Source organism: Mercenaria mercenaria, chromosome 14 (assembly GCF_021730395.1).
Source record: "Mercenaria mercenaria strain notata chromosome 14, MADL_Memer_1, whole genome shotgun sequence".
Taxonomy (NCBI): domain Eukaryota; kingdom Metazoa; phylum Mollusca; class Bivalvia; order Venerida; family Veneridae; genus Mercenaria; species Mercenaria mercenaria.
The window spans coordinates 9353033-9371394 of record NC_069374.1 but is presented as its reverse complement, the minus strand read 5'-3'; the positions used below and the strand labels follow the sequence as shown (position 1 = coordinate 9371394).

General features: G+C 34.5%; 1 protein-coding gene across 5 annotated transcripts in view; it reads right to left on the bottom strand.

The window, feature by feature from the left end:
* Nucleotides 1-18362, bottom strand: part of LOC123526327 (contactin-like) — a 62210-nt gene that overhangs the window by 15572 nt on the left and 28276 nt on the right. For all 5 annotated transcript variants that reach the window (XM_045305424.2, XM_045305426.2, XM_045305425.2 and 2 more), the window contains 11 exons: nucleotides 13160-13308; nucleotides 12623-12730; nucleotides 11633-11709; nucleotides 10858-11116; nucleotides 9667-9762; nucleotides 9148-9387; nucleotides 6419-6518; nucleotides 5417-5604; nucleotides 4682-4954; nucleotides 3855-3961; nucleotides 1234-1420 (listed from right to left, as the gene is read on the bottom strand). In XM_045305424.2, the coding sequence (XP_045161359.2) occupies nucleotides 1234-1420; nucleotides 3855-3961; nucleotides 4682-4954; nucleotides 5417-5604; nucleotides 6419-6518; nucleotides 9148-9387; nucleotides 9667-9762; nucleotides 10858-11116; nucleotides 11633-11709; nucleotides 12623-12730; nucleotides 13160-13308 (1784 nt within the window). The remainder of the gene's footprint in view (nucleotides 1-1233; nucleotides 1421-3854; nucleotides 3962-4681; nucleotides 4955-5416; nucleotides 5605-6418; nucleotides 6519-9147; nucleotides 9388-9666; nucleotides 9763-10857; nucleotides 11117-11632; nucleotides 11710-12622; nucleotides 12731-13159; nucleotides 13309-18362) is intronic.

Below are 18362 nucleotides of genomic sequence, written 5' to 3'. Positions count from 1 at the left end.
ACACTAGTCTATAGAGCTCTCACTGAAAATGATTAATACCCCACAACGCCGCTTTGTGAGGAGAAAGTTTGTCACAAACGCATAATTCTGAAATGTCTCAACATATCTTAAACTAGAATGTTATACAAATGTACATTTCATGGCGATCATTTCTATGAAATATGATTGGAATCCATTAAATGTGTTGTTTACGCCTTCCATATACCAATATCAGTGTACACATTTTGTACTTGTAGGCAGCCCGTCCCGTACATCGATAATATGAATTAAGGCACCGCCTAGCATTGGGGATTTATCTTTTATATATCCGCTTAGAAAGAAATATTCAACGCTCAAGAAAGTGAAACTTTGCTGTAAACTGTAGTTTACATTTAGTGTCATCATACCTCTTACAGCGAATATCATACTTTGCAAAATTTACGGAAGCCATGCCGGTGACGTCATTCAGCGTTCTCGCACTAGCTTTTAGAATTTTGTTTTGTTTGTTTGCACTCCACGCAGAAACTTGACGGTCTTTACACTTCCTTACTGTTTTAAAAGTGTTTTTCAGTTGCATGTACAGTTTTCATTACGAAAAAGAAGTAAAATAATCATGTTAGCGCGGTTTACGAATTTCTATGACTGATTCGGGGTGCTCGGATGTTCATAAAGACAACCAGTCAGCGGATTTTACATAAACCGGAACCGGAAAACATCGAAAAAATTGCCTCAGTATATGCAAACAGCAAAGACGAATATCTATATACGGACGTTACCGTCTCGGGGATTTTCATCTCCGGCGCTTCGCGCCGGTGATAAATCCCCTACTACGTGATCATGTGTATAATGGGTGACGGACCGAACGAATTTGTTTGTATTCAAGATTATCCTTATAGACGCCACCGGTAACTCATACTGGTGACACCTTCAGAAGACTGCTGGTAATTTTTATCAGAGGATAGTGCAAGATACAGGGGGTGCTCCAAATCCAGAAACTTTTCTGGCTGTTTAACAAGCCAGGTATAAATCACACCAGGGACTTCAATCCAAATGTTAGTACTTTTAGGTTGTGGAGCGGGGATTCGAACTGGCGATCCCTTGTTTCGTAGTCAGTGTTACCACTGGACCAATGCGACCGACCGGCTAAAACATGACCACTATATATATACCCTAAAGCTAGGTTTGCGGGGCAATAATCATCTCAAATCTGATTGTCTCCCTTTAAATATCTAGATACTGATACTCTATACCAACCAACAATATGAAGCTGGGTAGAGTTCACCGCGTCTCCAAGGATATTGGTGGCTTTGCACGTGTAGTAGCCCCTGTCACTGTATTGTATAGCTGTTATAACTAAGCCGAATTCCAGGTTCATAGCAACACGACCATTCATATCTCCTTTTACAATATTCAAACTGGCACCATTTTTCAACCAGTCCACCTAGTGCAGAAATAAGAATGAATATGATCATTCTTAATGTGATTAATGAGCAATTACTTTAATATGAATCAGGCAAAGAGTTCTTGAATAATTCCGAGTAGGCTTGTGGAGTTATGTAATGTTTCTATCTCAATGACGTTATTTCGATTTCTCCGCTGCCTCGCTTGAAATTTGCCATCTCCTTTCAAAGAGTATCTTTAGAAATAGTCAAGACAAGATTAATTGGAAACAATATATAATTAAACAATTCGAAGATAATATGATATTGTAAAACTAATAGGCGGATAGTTCTCCGATCCCTATCATACCAGCTACGACAATAATAAAAGGGGTTACCGACAAGGCCTCAAACAAAAAAAAACCCAACAAATAAGTCGTTTAGCTTTTCGAAGTGATATTTAATCTTACTGATCAATTGAATAAAGTCTCGGTATTCATTTCACCTAAACGGCCCTTCTGCTTCCGCTTTTAGATGGCGTCCATGGGTAACTTCCAGCAAAAGTTTTCAAATTCATCAATGTGTTAAATGCTCACGTTACCGTAATTAGATAATAGATATTTGGAGCATGGTTTTGGATATATGAGTAACCTTAAACAATAATTTCTAACGGTTACGGAATATAGTAAGAAGCGTGAAAGGTGCATGAGGCCTATTCCATCTAAGGTAAGCTATTCTCGACTAGAGGCCAAAATGGGTCTAAATCGACCGTGTGTGGAGAACCTTTGTCAGGATAATTTGTATTTTTGATGTATTGAAAATGTGATACATTAGCACAGATAGTGCATGACTCAATCTGCAATCTATTATTGTCATAATTATTGTTGAATTGTTGTAAATAATAGAATTTGGGTCATTTAAGACTTATTTCGGTTAATTACGGTAACAGCTGGATCCCAGCATCATACATTATGCTATATACAATAGTTAAAGGGAACCAAGTATCTGTTAGAGTTGTAAAATACTATGTACGAATTTGGACCAATCTGAAACAAGTTATATAAATAGCACCAATCAAAGCGCACTTCTGCCAGAGTATAAATACATAGACGGCGGATGACAGCGAATTCGAATGTCTGAAAGGGCGGATGGACCGTATTTAAACTCAAACATACATACACAGACAGCGAATTCGAGTGGTTAAGGTCGCTGACTTCAAATCACTTGCCTCTCATCGATGTGGGTTCGAGCCTCACTCGGCGCGTTGAATTCTTCATCTGAGGAAGCCATCCAGCTGGCTTACGGAAGGTCGGTGGTTCTACCCAGGTGCCCGCTCGTGGTGAAATAATGCACGGAGGGGCACCTGGGGTCTTCCTCCACCTGGAAAGTCGCCATATGACCTATCATGTGTCGGTGCGACGTTAAATCCAACCAAAAAAAAAAACACAGCGAATTCATACTGTATCCAGAGATTGAAGAAGACACATTGAGAATTCGACTAGTAATTCATCCCAGTACGATGATGAGAAGGTTATTGCAACTACGCTTTCAGAGCGGATAAATTATCTAAAAGATTTGAAGTTCGTACACTAAAGAAGAGTTGCAGAATTGTAACAGAGTTTCGAGCTCTAGGGTCATCTCATAGAAGTTAAACCTTTACGTGATACTAGAATGCTATAGACGACAGTAAACACAGGCTGAACATCAGAAAGATGAGACAGAGTCATATGGTCTGGTAATTTATTGGGACAGTAGGAAAATTCCAGCTTACAGACGAGGTTCAACATTATTGGCGAAGTAGCGCCAAACCATTTGGGACATACCTATGAGGTAGTCTAATGCTATATGTATATCTGCAATCATATTGAGTTGCAGCTTCGATTTTATGCGATGGGACCCGTATGTTGTTTATTCAAACACATCGTCGGACGGGAACTTCAACAAAAGGACCAGTCAAGTATAGCATCTCCAGCCTATAGGAGTTTAAGCTGATTATCAATAGTTGAAGGTTGTTAGTTTAAAACATTGAGTGATTTGCCTGGCCCCTGAAATTATCGAGCTCATTATTCAAATCGTTTACGAATCACTGGTACACGAATCATTTAGGCGAAGTAGTCAGGTGAAGGATTTATATATGGGATATATGGGCTCACCAGCTCTACGTTTTAACAAAGGACATATTACAAGACATAATCACCTAAACGACTGTCATAAAATTTGACCTTTGGCTCAGATTGTTGCAATATTTAAATATCTATCAAATACAAAATATAAAATTATAATTTATTTTGAAATCGAAAAATATAGTCCACTGAATACGTTCATGTTACAGTTGAGTAATTCTAGATCTAACTCTAAGTAATAAACCTTAAATTTTGTTCATTTAACAAACCTCTAACATAATACACATAATAAAATGAAAATATCATAAACTGTTGCTTAAATGTGATTGACCAGCTTTAACGTATCTGAGAATGTTATAAAATAGACGCATACGTCGGGTAATGGTGCGCCTTCCACACCACATGGAATAGTTATGTTCCCATTGATTGCGGCAAGCATGGATTCAGACATTGGTTTCCGGTGGAAGTTTGGAGCAAAGTCTAAAAAGAACAAAATTATAGTTCTATCGTAGTTGTATTGACTAATCACCAAAGTGTGATACAACAATGTTAATTTCTTACGAATCATATAGAATTAAATCAATGCAGTCCTTCAGTGTGTTCTAATGTTATTTGGAGTTCACCATAAAATTTGAGCTTATAGCTGCAGTAGAAATTACGTTTGAATTAAGGGCTAAAACCCCGATTACATCCTGATTTTAAACTTCAGTTAAACAGACATTTATCTTCAAAGGGCTGAGGCTTTTGAAGTTTGGATTTACTTTTCTCACATCAAGACGTCGTGGGAGTAATATAGAGCCAATTAACTATAGGTCAGAGACTACCAATTCATAAAAGTATTTACTGGGAATGAGGTAACTGTATGCGTTATCAAAGCTTAAATTCCGTTTCAATATGCATGAAATAACAGAATAAATATTCTGAAATCAATTCGTGGTAGGCCACTTAATCCAAAAATAAAACCAAAACTGCTTAAAAATGTAAAATGTAATCAAATGTAATGTTTCTTTTTGTATTTCTTAACACAGATTGTGTACTTTCTTCGTTAAATGGTTATTTGTCTGATTTCAACTCCTTTATTCACTTTCTGAGTTAGATGTATCTAAGTATCACGTTTATCATTCCATTCACGATGCATATCTTCAATCAAATGTGTATTAGTACTTTATTAGTTTGAAAGAAAGAACATTTTATACTCACAAAGAACCTTCAACTGCCCTGTACTGAAAGTAGTACCATGTTGATTGGTTGCCGCGCATTGATACATTCCTTCATCTCTGTCTTTGGTTACTTGGATTATTTTTAACACATTTTTCTGTATTTCTATCCAACCAGGTGTATTTCTAAGGAGGTTCCCATTTTTGTACCAGCTATATGTTGCCGAAGGACGTGCAACGGCTTTACAGTTCCAGGTGATCGTCATCCCGGGATCGGCGAACACGTTTTCTATCGGATAAGGGAAGTATGGTTTTGCTGAAGCGAAATGAAAGTTAAAGAAGACACGGTATATTCTAGTAAATAGAATGACGGAATGATGATGCTTTACAAAAGAGTTCGAATATTCCCGTACAATTTTTAAATTAATACCTCATTTCTGACACTTTTCGGTAGATATACCAGAAAATAGACGGCATTTTGTGATTCGAAGTCATATCATTACAATTAGTGATCAAGTGGTGGAAATCAATTCGCAAGTATATTACAGTGTACTGCACTGTACATAACTCTATGAAATACACTGTGTTGAAATGTAACGAAACTTTTTGTGAAATAGTATATTAATTTCACCCAATTAAAAGTATGCGTGTATTCATTTCTGTTCAGTCCCACTACTTTTATTGGTTGAAGAATTATAATTATAAACTAACAACTTTTATTGGGTTTTAAGGAAGTCAAGAGTTGGCTTAGAGAGCTACGCTAAAATATCACACTTACTTTCCATGGACAAGGTAATGGTCTTTGACACCGTTGTTCCAGTTTTTCTCGTACACGTGCATACGTAGTTACCGTCTGCTTCTAGCGGAGCGTTCTTTATCGTCAGGATACGGTTTCGGGATGAGAGTACCGTACCTGGCACAAAAGGACGACCGTCCTCCCTCCGCCACGAATAAAACAGCGGATGCCTGGAGAGACAATACACCAATGCATGAAAAAATGGTAAAATATATTACCAGTTATCATTATAATAATTATTTAATATTTGGTGACTTGTTCAAAATTTAGAAATCATAAATAGATTTTTTTCAGTAAGTGAAACTTTATGTTGAATAACCTGTTACATTAAGAACAATTCTCAGAAGCGTGAGTAAAAGAATTTCAGCAGTACATAATATTATTCTCATAAAATTTCAATTTGAATTTATATTGCTAAACGACAAGAATGAATTATATTTGTTCATGTATATCTGGGTTTATTTTCATGGTCACAGTCGGGGACAAATACGGTCGACCAATCTAATAGAATGGTTTTAGATATAGGCTATTGCAAGATACTGTGGACGTTCCAACGCCGGATTAAGCTTGCCAGGTGTAAAGCCCTCATTCAAGTGACTCTCCTACGAAAGAATGTTAGTCAATTTAAAGCTCGGGTATCGATTCCGCTGTTTCATGTCTTACCCCTAGACCTCGGCCTACGGTCCTTGATACTCATCTTGGGAGACATGCCCTGTTTCACTGATACATGCAATTCATGTATATGTCTTGGACAGTTCAGTTGTTATACTGTAAATTCGTTGATTCATTTTTAGCTACGTACTTTTTGGTGTTTTCTTCTTTTGATGGACTGATGTACTGATGGAAACTTTCATAAGGCTTAGGTTTGCATATTATGTATTCAGTTAAGAAACAAATACATTTTTTCCATAAATTTTGACGTGATATGGAGTATTTAAATATGGTTCAAATGGGACCCCTGTTTGGTACTAGAATAATACTTACGTCCCGTACGCTATACACTCCATTCTGATGTTGTACCCTCTCAAAGTAGGGCTGGGAAACAAGTGGGTATATACAATTGGTCCGTAGTTGTTGTCAGAGGCTAGAATGATACATGTGTTCAAGTAAGTTTTCGATATATATTTTAAGGAAAAACTTATTTGATATGAATATCAAATCAAATTTATTTCTTACTGATTTGTGTATAAATTATACGGAATATGTACGGAACTTTTAAATTCTGTTCACTGATTTCAGAGGAGAAGTTTGAATTAAATAAATTCAAGCCCCATCACAAGTGGGGCTTGATTTTGAGGGGTTTATGTCATTTACGCTTATTTGTAGAATGGTCAATAATTCCTGTAAGTCATTCGAGTTCACATTACTGATAGCGATATTTAAATGAATATCGTTTCTGTATAAATAGCAGCAAATAAAGCCAATCCCACGACGATCGTGCTTTTGAGAGGGATCGATTTCATTTAAGGTAGTTTGGAGGTTGCTAACACTAGATAGGCAAAGGATATACGATTTTCTTCAAATTCTGAAGATTGATTTGATGTCAGAGGTGAAACTTTTAAAGCACACTCGCGCCCCATCAGTGGCGGCAATGTTTTGAAAAATCTATTTCATTTTAGCTTTTGTCTGTGAAGGGTCACTAAATGATATTTCTATGAAATATTTGAAATTCTAAATAATGATATCAGCAGAATACTTTTGCAGTCTTTTCTATATACCCGGGTATATTAAGCAAATCAACCCCTTTATTGGCGGCTATTTTTTAGTGATCATCTTCAGTTGAGTTTATTTTGTAGATGTTCTCGATACAACTATTTAAAAGTCTGATAATCTATTTCAAAGGAGATGTTTGAAGGTTTTACGTTATATGTATTTTTGTAGAGGATCATCCAATGATGCTCAGTCATCTCTTTATAAACGTTAGTTCATAAGAATATTAGCTAAGTTACAGTGTTATGTTCTAACTACAGTTAAATCAATTAAAACATATTCATTCAATTAATGACCAGTCTCCAAGTCTGTTCAGGCATTACTTACTTATATCACCCGAACAAGAGAGACCGCTCTCCTAACGTGTACATCGTAAAACGGTTAGACTGTTTAACATATCATCCAAAGAAGAGAGATCACTCTCTCAAGCTTGTTCATTATATAACGGTTAGATTGTTTAACTTACTCATGCCACCCAAACAAGAGAGATCACCCTTTCAAACTTGTTCATTATATAACGGTTAGATTGTTTAATTTACTCATGTCACCCAAACAAGAGAGATCACTCTTCCAAGCTTGTTCATTATATAACGGTTAGACTGTTTAACTTACTCATGTCACCCAAACAAGAGAGATCACTCTCGCAAGCTTGTTCTTTATATAACGGTTACACTGCTTAACTTACTTATGTCACCCAAACAAGAGAGATCACTCTTCCAAGCTTGTTAATTATATAACGGTTACTCTGTTTTACTTACTTATGTCAACCAAACAAGAGAGATCATTCTTCCAGGCTTGTTCATTATATAATGGTTAGACTGTTTAACTAACTCATGTCACCCAAACAAGAGAGATCATTCTTCCAGGCTTGTTCATTATATAACGGTTACTCTGTTTTACTTACTTATGTCAACCAAACAAGAGAAATCACTCTTCCAACTTGTTCCTTATATAACGGTTACTCTGTTTTACTTACTTATGTCAACCAAACAAGAGAGATCACTCTTCCAAGCTTGTTCATTATATAACGGTTAGACTGTTTAACTTATTCATGTCACCAAAACAAGAGAGATCATCACCCTTTTAATCTTGTTCATTATATAACGGTTAGACTGTTTAATTTACTCATGTCACCCAAACAAGAGAGATCACTCTTCCAGGCTTGTTCATTATATAACCTATAGACTGTTTAACTTACTCATGTCACCCAAACAAGAGAGATCACTCTCGCAAGCTTGTTCATTATATAACGGTTACACTGCTTAACTTACTTATGTCACCCAAACAAAAGAGATCACTCTTCCAAGCTTGTTCATTATATAACGGTTACTCTGTTTTACTTACTTATGTCAACCAAACAAGAGAGATCATTATTCCAGGCTTGTTCATTATATAACGGTTAGACTGTTTAACTAACTCATGTCACCCAAACAAGAGATATCACTCTTCCAAGCTTGTTCATTATATAACGGTTAGACTGTTTTACTTACTTATGTCAATCAAACAAGAGAAATCACTCTTCGAACTTGTTCATTATATAACGGTTACTCTGTTTTACTTACTTATGTCAACCAAACAAGAGAGATCACTCTTCCAAGCTTGTTCATTATATAACGGTTAGACTGTTTAAATTATTCATGTCACCCAAACAAGAGAGATCATCACCCTTTTAATCTTGTTCATTATATAACGGTTAGACTGTTTAATTTACTCTGTTTTACTTACTTATGTCAACCAAACAAGAGAGATCATTCTTCCAGGCTTGTTCATTATATAACGGTTAGACTGTTTAACTAACTCATGTCACCCAAACAAGAGAGATCACTCTCGCAAGCTTGTTCATTATATAACGGTTACACTGCTTAACTCAATTATGTCACCCAAACAAGAGAGATCACTCTTCCAAGCTTGTTCATTATATAATGGTTACTGATGTCACACAAACAAGAGAGACCACTCTCCCTAGCTTGTTTATTATATTCAAGTTAGACAGAAAAACTTACTTATATCACCCAACGAGAGCATTAATATTCCTTTGTTGGTTCTTACGAGAGTATTTGCTTTTCCAAGCTTGGCATCTTCAGTACCAACAAGCGTAATTAGGCAATAATAACGTTTATCAACATCTGTCGGTTGAACTTCAGAAACGTATAGGGCACCAGTCCATGATACAAAAAAGTTGAAGTTTCCCAGCCTGATAAAAATGTGCAAGTTTCGGTTCTTGAACCAAGCATAATTCACTCCTGTGAAACAGAAAAGATAAGGTATTATACATTAGCACCAATTTGTTTGAATAATCATATTTTCCCCTTATTTTAACCAGATATATTGAAGAAGATCTTCTGTTATACAATTTTCTACAACAATATCTTTTCCGAGAAAATATATTACATATTTCACATCTTTCTGATATTTCTTAAAGAGAAGAACTCCAAAATCTAATACGTCACATAATGTGAGAAAATCTTTGCCATATTCCAATACAATTGCAATAGCCGTCTTATAATAAAAAGAACACTTACTTGGAGAATGTGACGGTGTCTCACAATTAATCTTTGTGCCTTTAAATACCTCTGCGTAAAGTGGCTCAGGTTCTACGTTAGATATATATCCCAAGTCTGAAAAGAAATGCAAAAAAAAAAAAAAATACATCTGTGCCTCCTTAGATTGTTCTGCACATTTCACCCAAAAACTGTTATAAAATGAAGAATTTATTCTACTGTTTCTTTTTTTTATTTTTTCATCATTGTACACGATGGAAATTCAGGAAGTCCAAAAGGCAAGGTCGTGTGCTCGATTTCTTGTTAGAACGATTTGTAAATACTATTCCTCCGGTCAATTTTCACAATGGGAATATCACACAATATGGAAAAAGTTCCAATGAAATATTTCATTTTTAAGTCATATTGCAAACTGAAATGTATAGTGCTTGTGCTTAATTTTTCACAATTCGCTTAATATCATTTTGAGCTCTTTTACATTGCTGCTGATTTTATGTTATTACTTAGAATTAATTTACATCAAAACCTGCCTCATATCAAAATTTACTTTAACAGAGGCTGTAGCGCTGACTGTTAAACAGTTAACACACGGGATACAGCTGATTCCCGCTATCATCTATGCTACCCGTATAACGGTTACCATGCGTTATTCAAGGGTTTCCAGATAAATGACGTTACACTGTCACCCCGGATAATCAATCGTGCAGAACTACCTTAAATATACAGGCTTCACTAGAGGATTACTGAATATACTCTACACAAATTCGCCATCGACAAAATGCATTTAAAGCATATTTGACGTCATGGGTCCCGGAGTGAATTAAAGCCATCACACAATTTTAATATAACACTAGTGTCATAAAGCTTTAACGTTGACTTTTTCAGTATACATGTTGGACTTTGTCTATGTTAGGCAAAGAAAAAAAAAGTTTTGATGTTTCAAAACTACAGATTCCATGATTAATTCCGAAAGTTGAACCATTTTATGATGGTATTTGTTCTTTAAACTTGCAAATAATAAATATTTGTGTTAATTCTGCAAAAACACACGGTGCAAAACAAAATTTTGCAACACAAAGGTTACGTTTTAGTTCATTTGGGCACATTTGCAACTTGAAGAGCAAAAGTTTGAATGTCATTATTTCAAAGGCTCGACTTAAAAATCAGTACAGTTAATTAACTGCTGTAATGGAAAAAGTATAATGAGCTTACATCCGAATAGAATCTTTGCCTTATTACTGAGCACGGCACCAATGTCATTCTCGGCTTTACAATGGTAGTTGTCTAAATCTTTTGTTCTCTGAACATCTTCTATCGTAAACTTGCCACCAGTCAGTGTATATCGATTGTCAAAAGCAGATGTTACTTCTGTTTGGTTGACAAAGTCCGAGCCTCTATACCATTTGTATTTTGGATATGGATTCCCGGTGGCAGTGCATTCAATATCAACAACTTCCACACCTTCAAACACCTGCAATACAATTATTGAATATATGCTGTGATTATGTTGTGTGATATCAAACACTAAGCCACGATCGAGTATGGTAATTGGTAATGATAAAATGATTTAATATTGATAACTCCACTTAAAGACCCACCATAGAATAACTGCATTCTTTGATGTTTCCATGATTGTACACGTAACTATAAACGATTTGCATCAAAACATTGAGAAATTCAAGTATCTAGTTACACCTGATGGTGGCGTGCTTGTATATTTTTGATTAGGAGGCAGTATGTACAGTAATCGATGCACATAGGTATGTGCTTCTTTAATGTATGATAGTTACTTATCTATGTTTAGACACTATATTGAAGAGACCCACTGAATAATTTTATAAGTTAGCAGACACGTTAATTCGGAAAGGCCCTTTATTGTTCAGCATACTTGTATTTTCAGAATGACTTTCATGAAATTTATGTAGAGATGGGAGGCGGAAATGTGGTGGGTCTTTAATGCTCATATACAAATGTACAATTGACTTACTACTATAGATTCAGGTTGCGAAACGAATGTTGGCCCTATCTTGATATTCTTAACATCTGATTTATCAAGACCATAACCTGTAAATGATGTATAGTCATATTAGGTATAAACATAAGCTGTAAATGTATACCATATTAGGTAATAAACAAACAATTTTGATGTTTTAAACCTTCAGCAATTCATCTGAAAACAAATGATCGTGTTACATCGACAGTTTGTAGATCACGAATGATAAATGTACAACACAAAAACAGAAACTACGATGGTGGTTAAAGTTGTATATTCAATGCATTTTAATTTGAACATAAGATCTCAAAAATGACATATCGATTCATTTAAATTTTCAAGAAAATAAATTAAGTTTCATAGAAAAACACTTAAATCTAAGGTTGATCTGCATTTCTTATTTGATTAAGCTAGAAATGTGTCCGTATATCACGAATGTCCTCTCCACCCATCCATTCCCCTCCCAATGTAAAATCTTCGAGGATCAAGTGTGTCATTGTCATCTACGGGAAATACCGCCTTGCTGTTGTGAATGCGTATTGTTCTATGTATGAAGATGTTATTAATAGAACAATAACAAAGGCCAAAAATATTTGACCTCTATTGTTGCAATGACCTTTCATATATAGGTCGTTCAAAGGACTCATTGTGGTGTTATGGTGAATGTGTTTGCATGCAAAGTTATCTAGATGTCAACCCATTGTATATAGCAGATTACCCAAAGACCCCAATTTTTTTTGTTTGTTTTTTTTTATTTTGAGTTAGAGTCTAAGTCTTTTACGTAACACAATATCATGTTATGCTTGGTATTTGTATATCTGAATGTACATTTAGGCTTCAAAAGTAAAACGTATCTAACACCTGCAAACAAACAGCCCATCTAAATAAAAAAGAACATCTTTGCTAATCTGTTAAACATATAGGGATTTAAATGAAAATTCATTTTATACATTAAGGATAATCAAGACGTTAAAAATCACATACTAAAATCTCTGTCCATTAAGTCAAGACGTTGGGCCTGAGGTCTGGGGATTTCGCAGATATAGTGTGCCAGTATACTTGCCGACACGTTTATCCACTTGTACTCCGTCTCTGTAAAATAAGATTAAAAAGTCGCATTATACATGGTTTCGATGTAACAAGAATTGAAAGAAAAACATCTAAATTGAACCAGTAATCAAAGAAAACTCATAAATAAGCCGTTATCGTTATGAATACAAAATCTGGAGAAGCCGAAAAAATGTTTTTGCAGCTGGTGTTTTTTTTTTCACGGATAACACACAATTGAACTGTTGTTCGTCAGTGACATGCGGTGTCTACACGCAAATTCTTTGACGTAACATTTCTTATAATTGTGCTGGTAAAAAAATTGACCTCGAAAATAATTTGATGCATTCGTGTGCATATATTGTTTTTTATGTGAATGTGAGGGAGGGACAGGCTGGGGAGGCGGTAAGCATACTATTTCATTTAACTGCATGTTTATCGATTACTCGCCAATGCTTTATTCAATGCAATTACCCGTATATATATAGGCAATTCTATATATTTTTCCTTCGTGAGCCGGAGGCTGATCGTTCAACCAGAATGTTGGGCCGCCATCGGTTCTATCTCCTTCCCAATAAAGCCGACCCAGAAAGTAGTACCCTGACGTGAAGTAATAGGTCTGTCTATAATAAAAAGAATGTGTGATGTTTTGATGTTGTCTTATATAACATTATATAACATTTAAATGAGTATAAAATGAACTGACAGTGGGATAACTAGTTATGAACATACAAAATGTTTTCCACATTCTCTTTAAATAAAATGCGAAGTTGATAACCACTTTTTTTTTATCTCCAGCAAACACAAGCAGAAAACAAAATCGTATGACTTTGATTCACGGTGCTTATAATTCGCATCACCCCACCCAGTACGCACACATTTAACCGGCATTAAAGTAACAAAAACACACAGTTATTTCTTTTTTATTACCAGGCATCAAAAATGTATATAGCATTAAAAAGAGTATTTTAGATTTCAAGAAAACATTTAAATATAAACTTCATTAATTAAATACTCTATTTGCTCAGTATTTTTGCTCTTAAATTCAGTTTAACTCAAGTAATGTTGTTTCATATATGTGGTTATGAGATATACAAAGTTGGAATCCTTTAAAAAGCCGGGTGTTTAAAGTTTTGAAAACTTGGTAAGTAAAAGGAAAGTTTTTTTTAAAGTTTGTGAAGAAAAATGCAAGTCTAATGCATTTGTAAAGAAGTTTTGTAACTTTACTTAAGATATTTGAGCCGCGCCATGAGTAAACCAACATAGTGCGTTTGCGACTAGCATGGATCTAGACCAGCCTGCGCATTCGCGCAGTCTTGTCAGGATCCATATTGTTCGCTTTCAAAGTCTGCTGCAATTAGAGATACTATTAGCGAACACCATGGATCCTGACCAGACTGCGCGGATGCGCAGGCTGGTCTGGATTCATGCTGGTCGCAAATGCACTATGTTGGTTTTCTCATGGCGCGGCTCATTTGTCAGTTTCTTACAACTTGTAAAGAATTTGACAAAAATGATAGAGTTTACGGGCTTTTGAGACTGATATGTCTAAATGTGAAACGGATATAGACAGTAGCTAAAAATAATCATCGTAATAATTTAAACATCTTCGAAACTATTCGTACGCCGAATCTTAATGTGCATTTTATTATGAAAAATTATAGTCTACAAACAAACACATTTTTTACAATTTTAAAAGAGTATCCGAAACCGCGTTCAATATTTTTTGTTGAGTATCTTTTTCAAGAAAAATAAACCATACATAAGTCTGCCACGGAATACGTGAATAGTACAGTAATCGGGAAAGAAGGGCATTGACTCCAAATTCTGAATAGGTTAAAATAGCTGTTTCAATATTTGTTTAGCTATGTGCACAACATGCATGCATGATCTTTGTATTATTAATCGCGTAATAATTGCCTTTAAAGCTTGTTGGTATAGTTTTACATACAATTTACAAGTATCTAGTGTAGTAGGCTGCCTCGTGTTAAAGCAAACGTCTCAAATAAAATAAATTTGAGTATTCATTTCTTATTGAAAATATTGTAATTGAAAGAGTTTTATGCAACACACATACTCATTTTTGATAAACAAAAACAACCACCATTCTGTCTGTAAAAAAAACTCTTTGTTTCCGGTAACATGCTCCAAAAATTAGGATAGGTAGGTTGGATTTTTTTTTTTTGGATATTTTTTATTATGTGAGACTTTTAGAAAACTATTTCTGTGTCAAAAAATGAATACAAATAAGGGGGTTATACCTTTAGAGTATCAGTAAGTTGATTTCTATCATCAATGACCATGTTAAAAGCAAAAAAATAAAAAAAATAAAATAAAACCTGCAGTTTTGCAATTTTTTGTTAAAAAGTTGAAAAAATATTCCCCCAAGGCCATAAAAAACATTTAGGGTCGGGCCAAAAATTTAGGGTAGGTCGGGATATCGGAAACAAACATTTTTTTACGCCTTACTTAATGGGTATAATATTATCTGTTTTACATGGTTGTGGTGTAATCCTTTGTTATTTTTTGTTCATTATATAGGTTATCGATACCGCCCTATACACACACGCGATATTTTACTATAATTATCCATTATTAACAAGTAAATGTCCATTCTTCCGTTAATAACGAATAATTTAAGAACGGGCTGTTAGCAGGCAATGGGCATGTATTGTAACAAATTTGTGCATTAAGCGGTGCGAGTACATCAACTTCTGAAATTAAAAGACAACGTATTTTGCAAATAAAAGTTGCAAAGTATAATCTATTTTCAATTACTGTAGACCTATTTTTGCACGCATTGAGATAAAGGTTCTGCCTCAACAGACATTTATTGAAATCCTGCACGAACTGACACCCACAGAAGTTTTTCTACAACATACACATTCCCTAAATTTTTACTTCTGGTTTCGTTATTACGAGGAGAATTGGTCTTAATCATTACGATACGACTTTCTTGTGATAATCATATTATTATTTATTTTGAAAACGAAATACGTCCTCCTAAAAACGCTTAGTTATATTAGTTATTATCAATTAAAACATCATTGCAACGGGTTTTATTACAGAATGTTTTGTGCATATTTTGAATTTGAAAATAAACCACATAATAATTCATGCTCAAATAAGCAGTATTTACAATATTAAAAACAAATCTTCACGCTTAAGTTTGCCCAAACGAAATGGCCCACTAGCTTTGATTTACGTTAGAACATGAAGTATGATCAACAGAACAGCTCGATTGCATTTTCGACGCATGCTTTTTTATAATTAATAGACCGTCGTGTCTTTATTTCTTTTGTACGCCTCTGAGACATCGGTATTGAGTTACATATATTGTTCAATCTCAATCCGAAGGTGCATACATAATCAATATTGCATTTGTCAAGTGTGCATTTGTCAAAATTAAATTATAGATTAGGCGCCTCAAACTAATAGACACGCGATGCGTAATTATAAAACATATTCGCATTATATTTTTCCCCTTCAATTTGCGTAGATTTGAAATGTGTTTTGCAGTTAAAAGCAAAACATTTGTTAATTATTTTAATTGTCTACAGTTACTGTAATGATATCACGACTGTAGCCTAAATACGTGGTTTCTTTGTTTTGAAATGATCGGTTGTACAGCAAAGCGTCATCCAAGTCGATATTTCATTTTGTTTAGGTTTGAAGTTGTAAATAGCAATATCCAACGCATAGGATAAAAGCCTAAAACTGTCCGTTATATTATATGAAAGAATGGATAAATCGAGGCGCAACGCGCCTTGATTGCCCATTATGTATAGGATAGACAACGAGTGCCGTTGTCTACGGAATATATACAACGAGCAAAGCGAGTTGTATATATCCCGTAGACAACGGCACGAGTTGTCTATCCGACTTAGACCACGTGACATAAAAACTGCAATTATTGAAAGCTCTCCCACGCGTTCTATAGAAATTAGGATTAACGTGTTTTTATAAGAGTGATATTATCTTTGTACCGTTAGTAGGGCATATGAAATAATGCAGGTTATTTGTATAAATTCAGTTTTACTCAAATACCGGATTTACTAAGATTTAACGTTCATAAACACTTTGAAAGTAGAGATGGTACCTAAAAAATTCAAATTCATCTTTACAGGTTTTTTTCAGAGTGAAATGATAGCTAAGTGCACCAATTTTCTAAATATATTTATGGTTTTCCTCTTCTCCATGTCAAAAATAGAAATACTTGATATCTAAAAAATGACTTTCTCAAAATATCTGAAGCAAAATGGACAACTCTTGTATTGACCGTTTTTCAAAGATTTTAGGACTTCCCCAATTATAGTCTATATCAAAAGCTCCCACAGCTAAATAAACTCAATAGAGTATAATATAAGTTTACTCTACTTTCAACATTTTGAAAGAGCCTATACTGAACTTCCTTTTGTCTTTTAATAAAGTCAAATTCCAAGACTAGCCAAGAGTCTAAAATGCTTAAAAAAATTTTGAGTGAAAGAGAATGCCATGCTCTTTATTATAAGCTTACCAAAACCATACCAAAAATGTACCTTAAAGAAGTTATTAAAGATTTTATATTGTAAACAAACCCCTACACCATTTTACCATCAATATTTCCACTCATGAATGCACTCAATTCAGGTGATAATTGTTGATATATTTGTAAATGAGAGGCCCCAACAAAAACCTTTTTTCAAGTTGTGTAAACAGTATAAGTTTTAAATTAATGTTGATATCTGAAATTATCCGATTACTTTGTTTTCAACAATAAATAAAACACCTTTTAGTTTGTTTAGGGTAGTTGACCTGTAACGAAAATCATCAAATAGAGTAATCTCCATTTTTCAGCATTTATTCGTTTTTCAAGGAAAGCAAATGATCATGCTAGTTCCCTCCAGAGAATGTTTAAATTGAGAATTGCTTAAAATACATTACATAGAGTCATTACCTGTCAGCTACCTTAACATGTAGTAATTACAACCACTACCTTAAAACATTGTAATTATATTTGACGACAATGAATTTTTGTGTTACCAATTTAACTTTTTTTGTTATTTCTCATTGTTGGATATATACATTTTACATTTTGATATATAAATGTTGTGTAAAGCAATGTATCACCATTGAGAACAATAAATAAATAACTTTGGCTAAAAGATCAAAACTTAATAACGTTTCTTAATGTCGTAAATTTTCTTCAAAGGAAAGTATGCAGTATTCTGTATAATGTTCATGCATTACTAAACTTTCTATCAGGGCCTCACTACAACTTACAAAATAACTGTGGTGTAAGTCATGAGAAAAGCGTGCACATTGTATACTGAATACAGAGGGATTTAAACAAATGTAGGTCATATTTTGTCTGCCTGATAAGTTGTTTGAATAAGGACCTATCTGATTTTTCTTTCACTTTTGATCAATGTTTAATGTTGGCTTCAGTTTATTGGTCAATTCAGAGTTGTCTCCCTTTGATTTATTTGGGTAGGTACCATCTCTACACTTTGAGTCATTTGCAATCACAAATGCTAAACAGTTAAATATGGATTTCTCAAAAATACTCAAAATTGAACTGCATGCTGAACAACTAGTTTTTGTGAGGGATTTGCATTTTGGCGAAACACGATGACAGATACGTAGATTCAAGAAGATAGCCAGGTTCCGAAACTACAAAAAAAGGCTGACAGCAAAT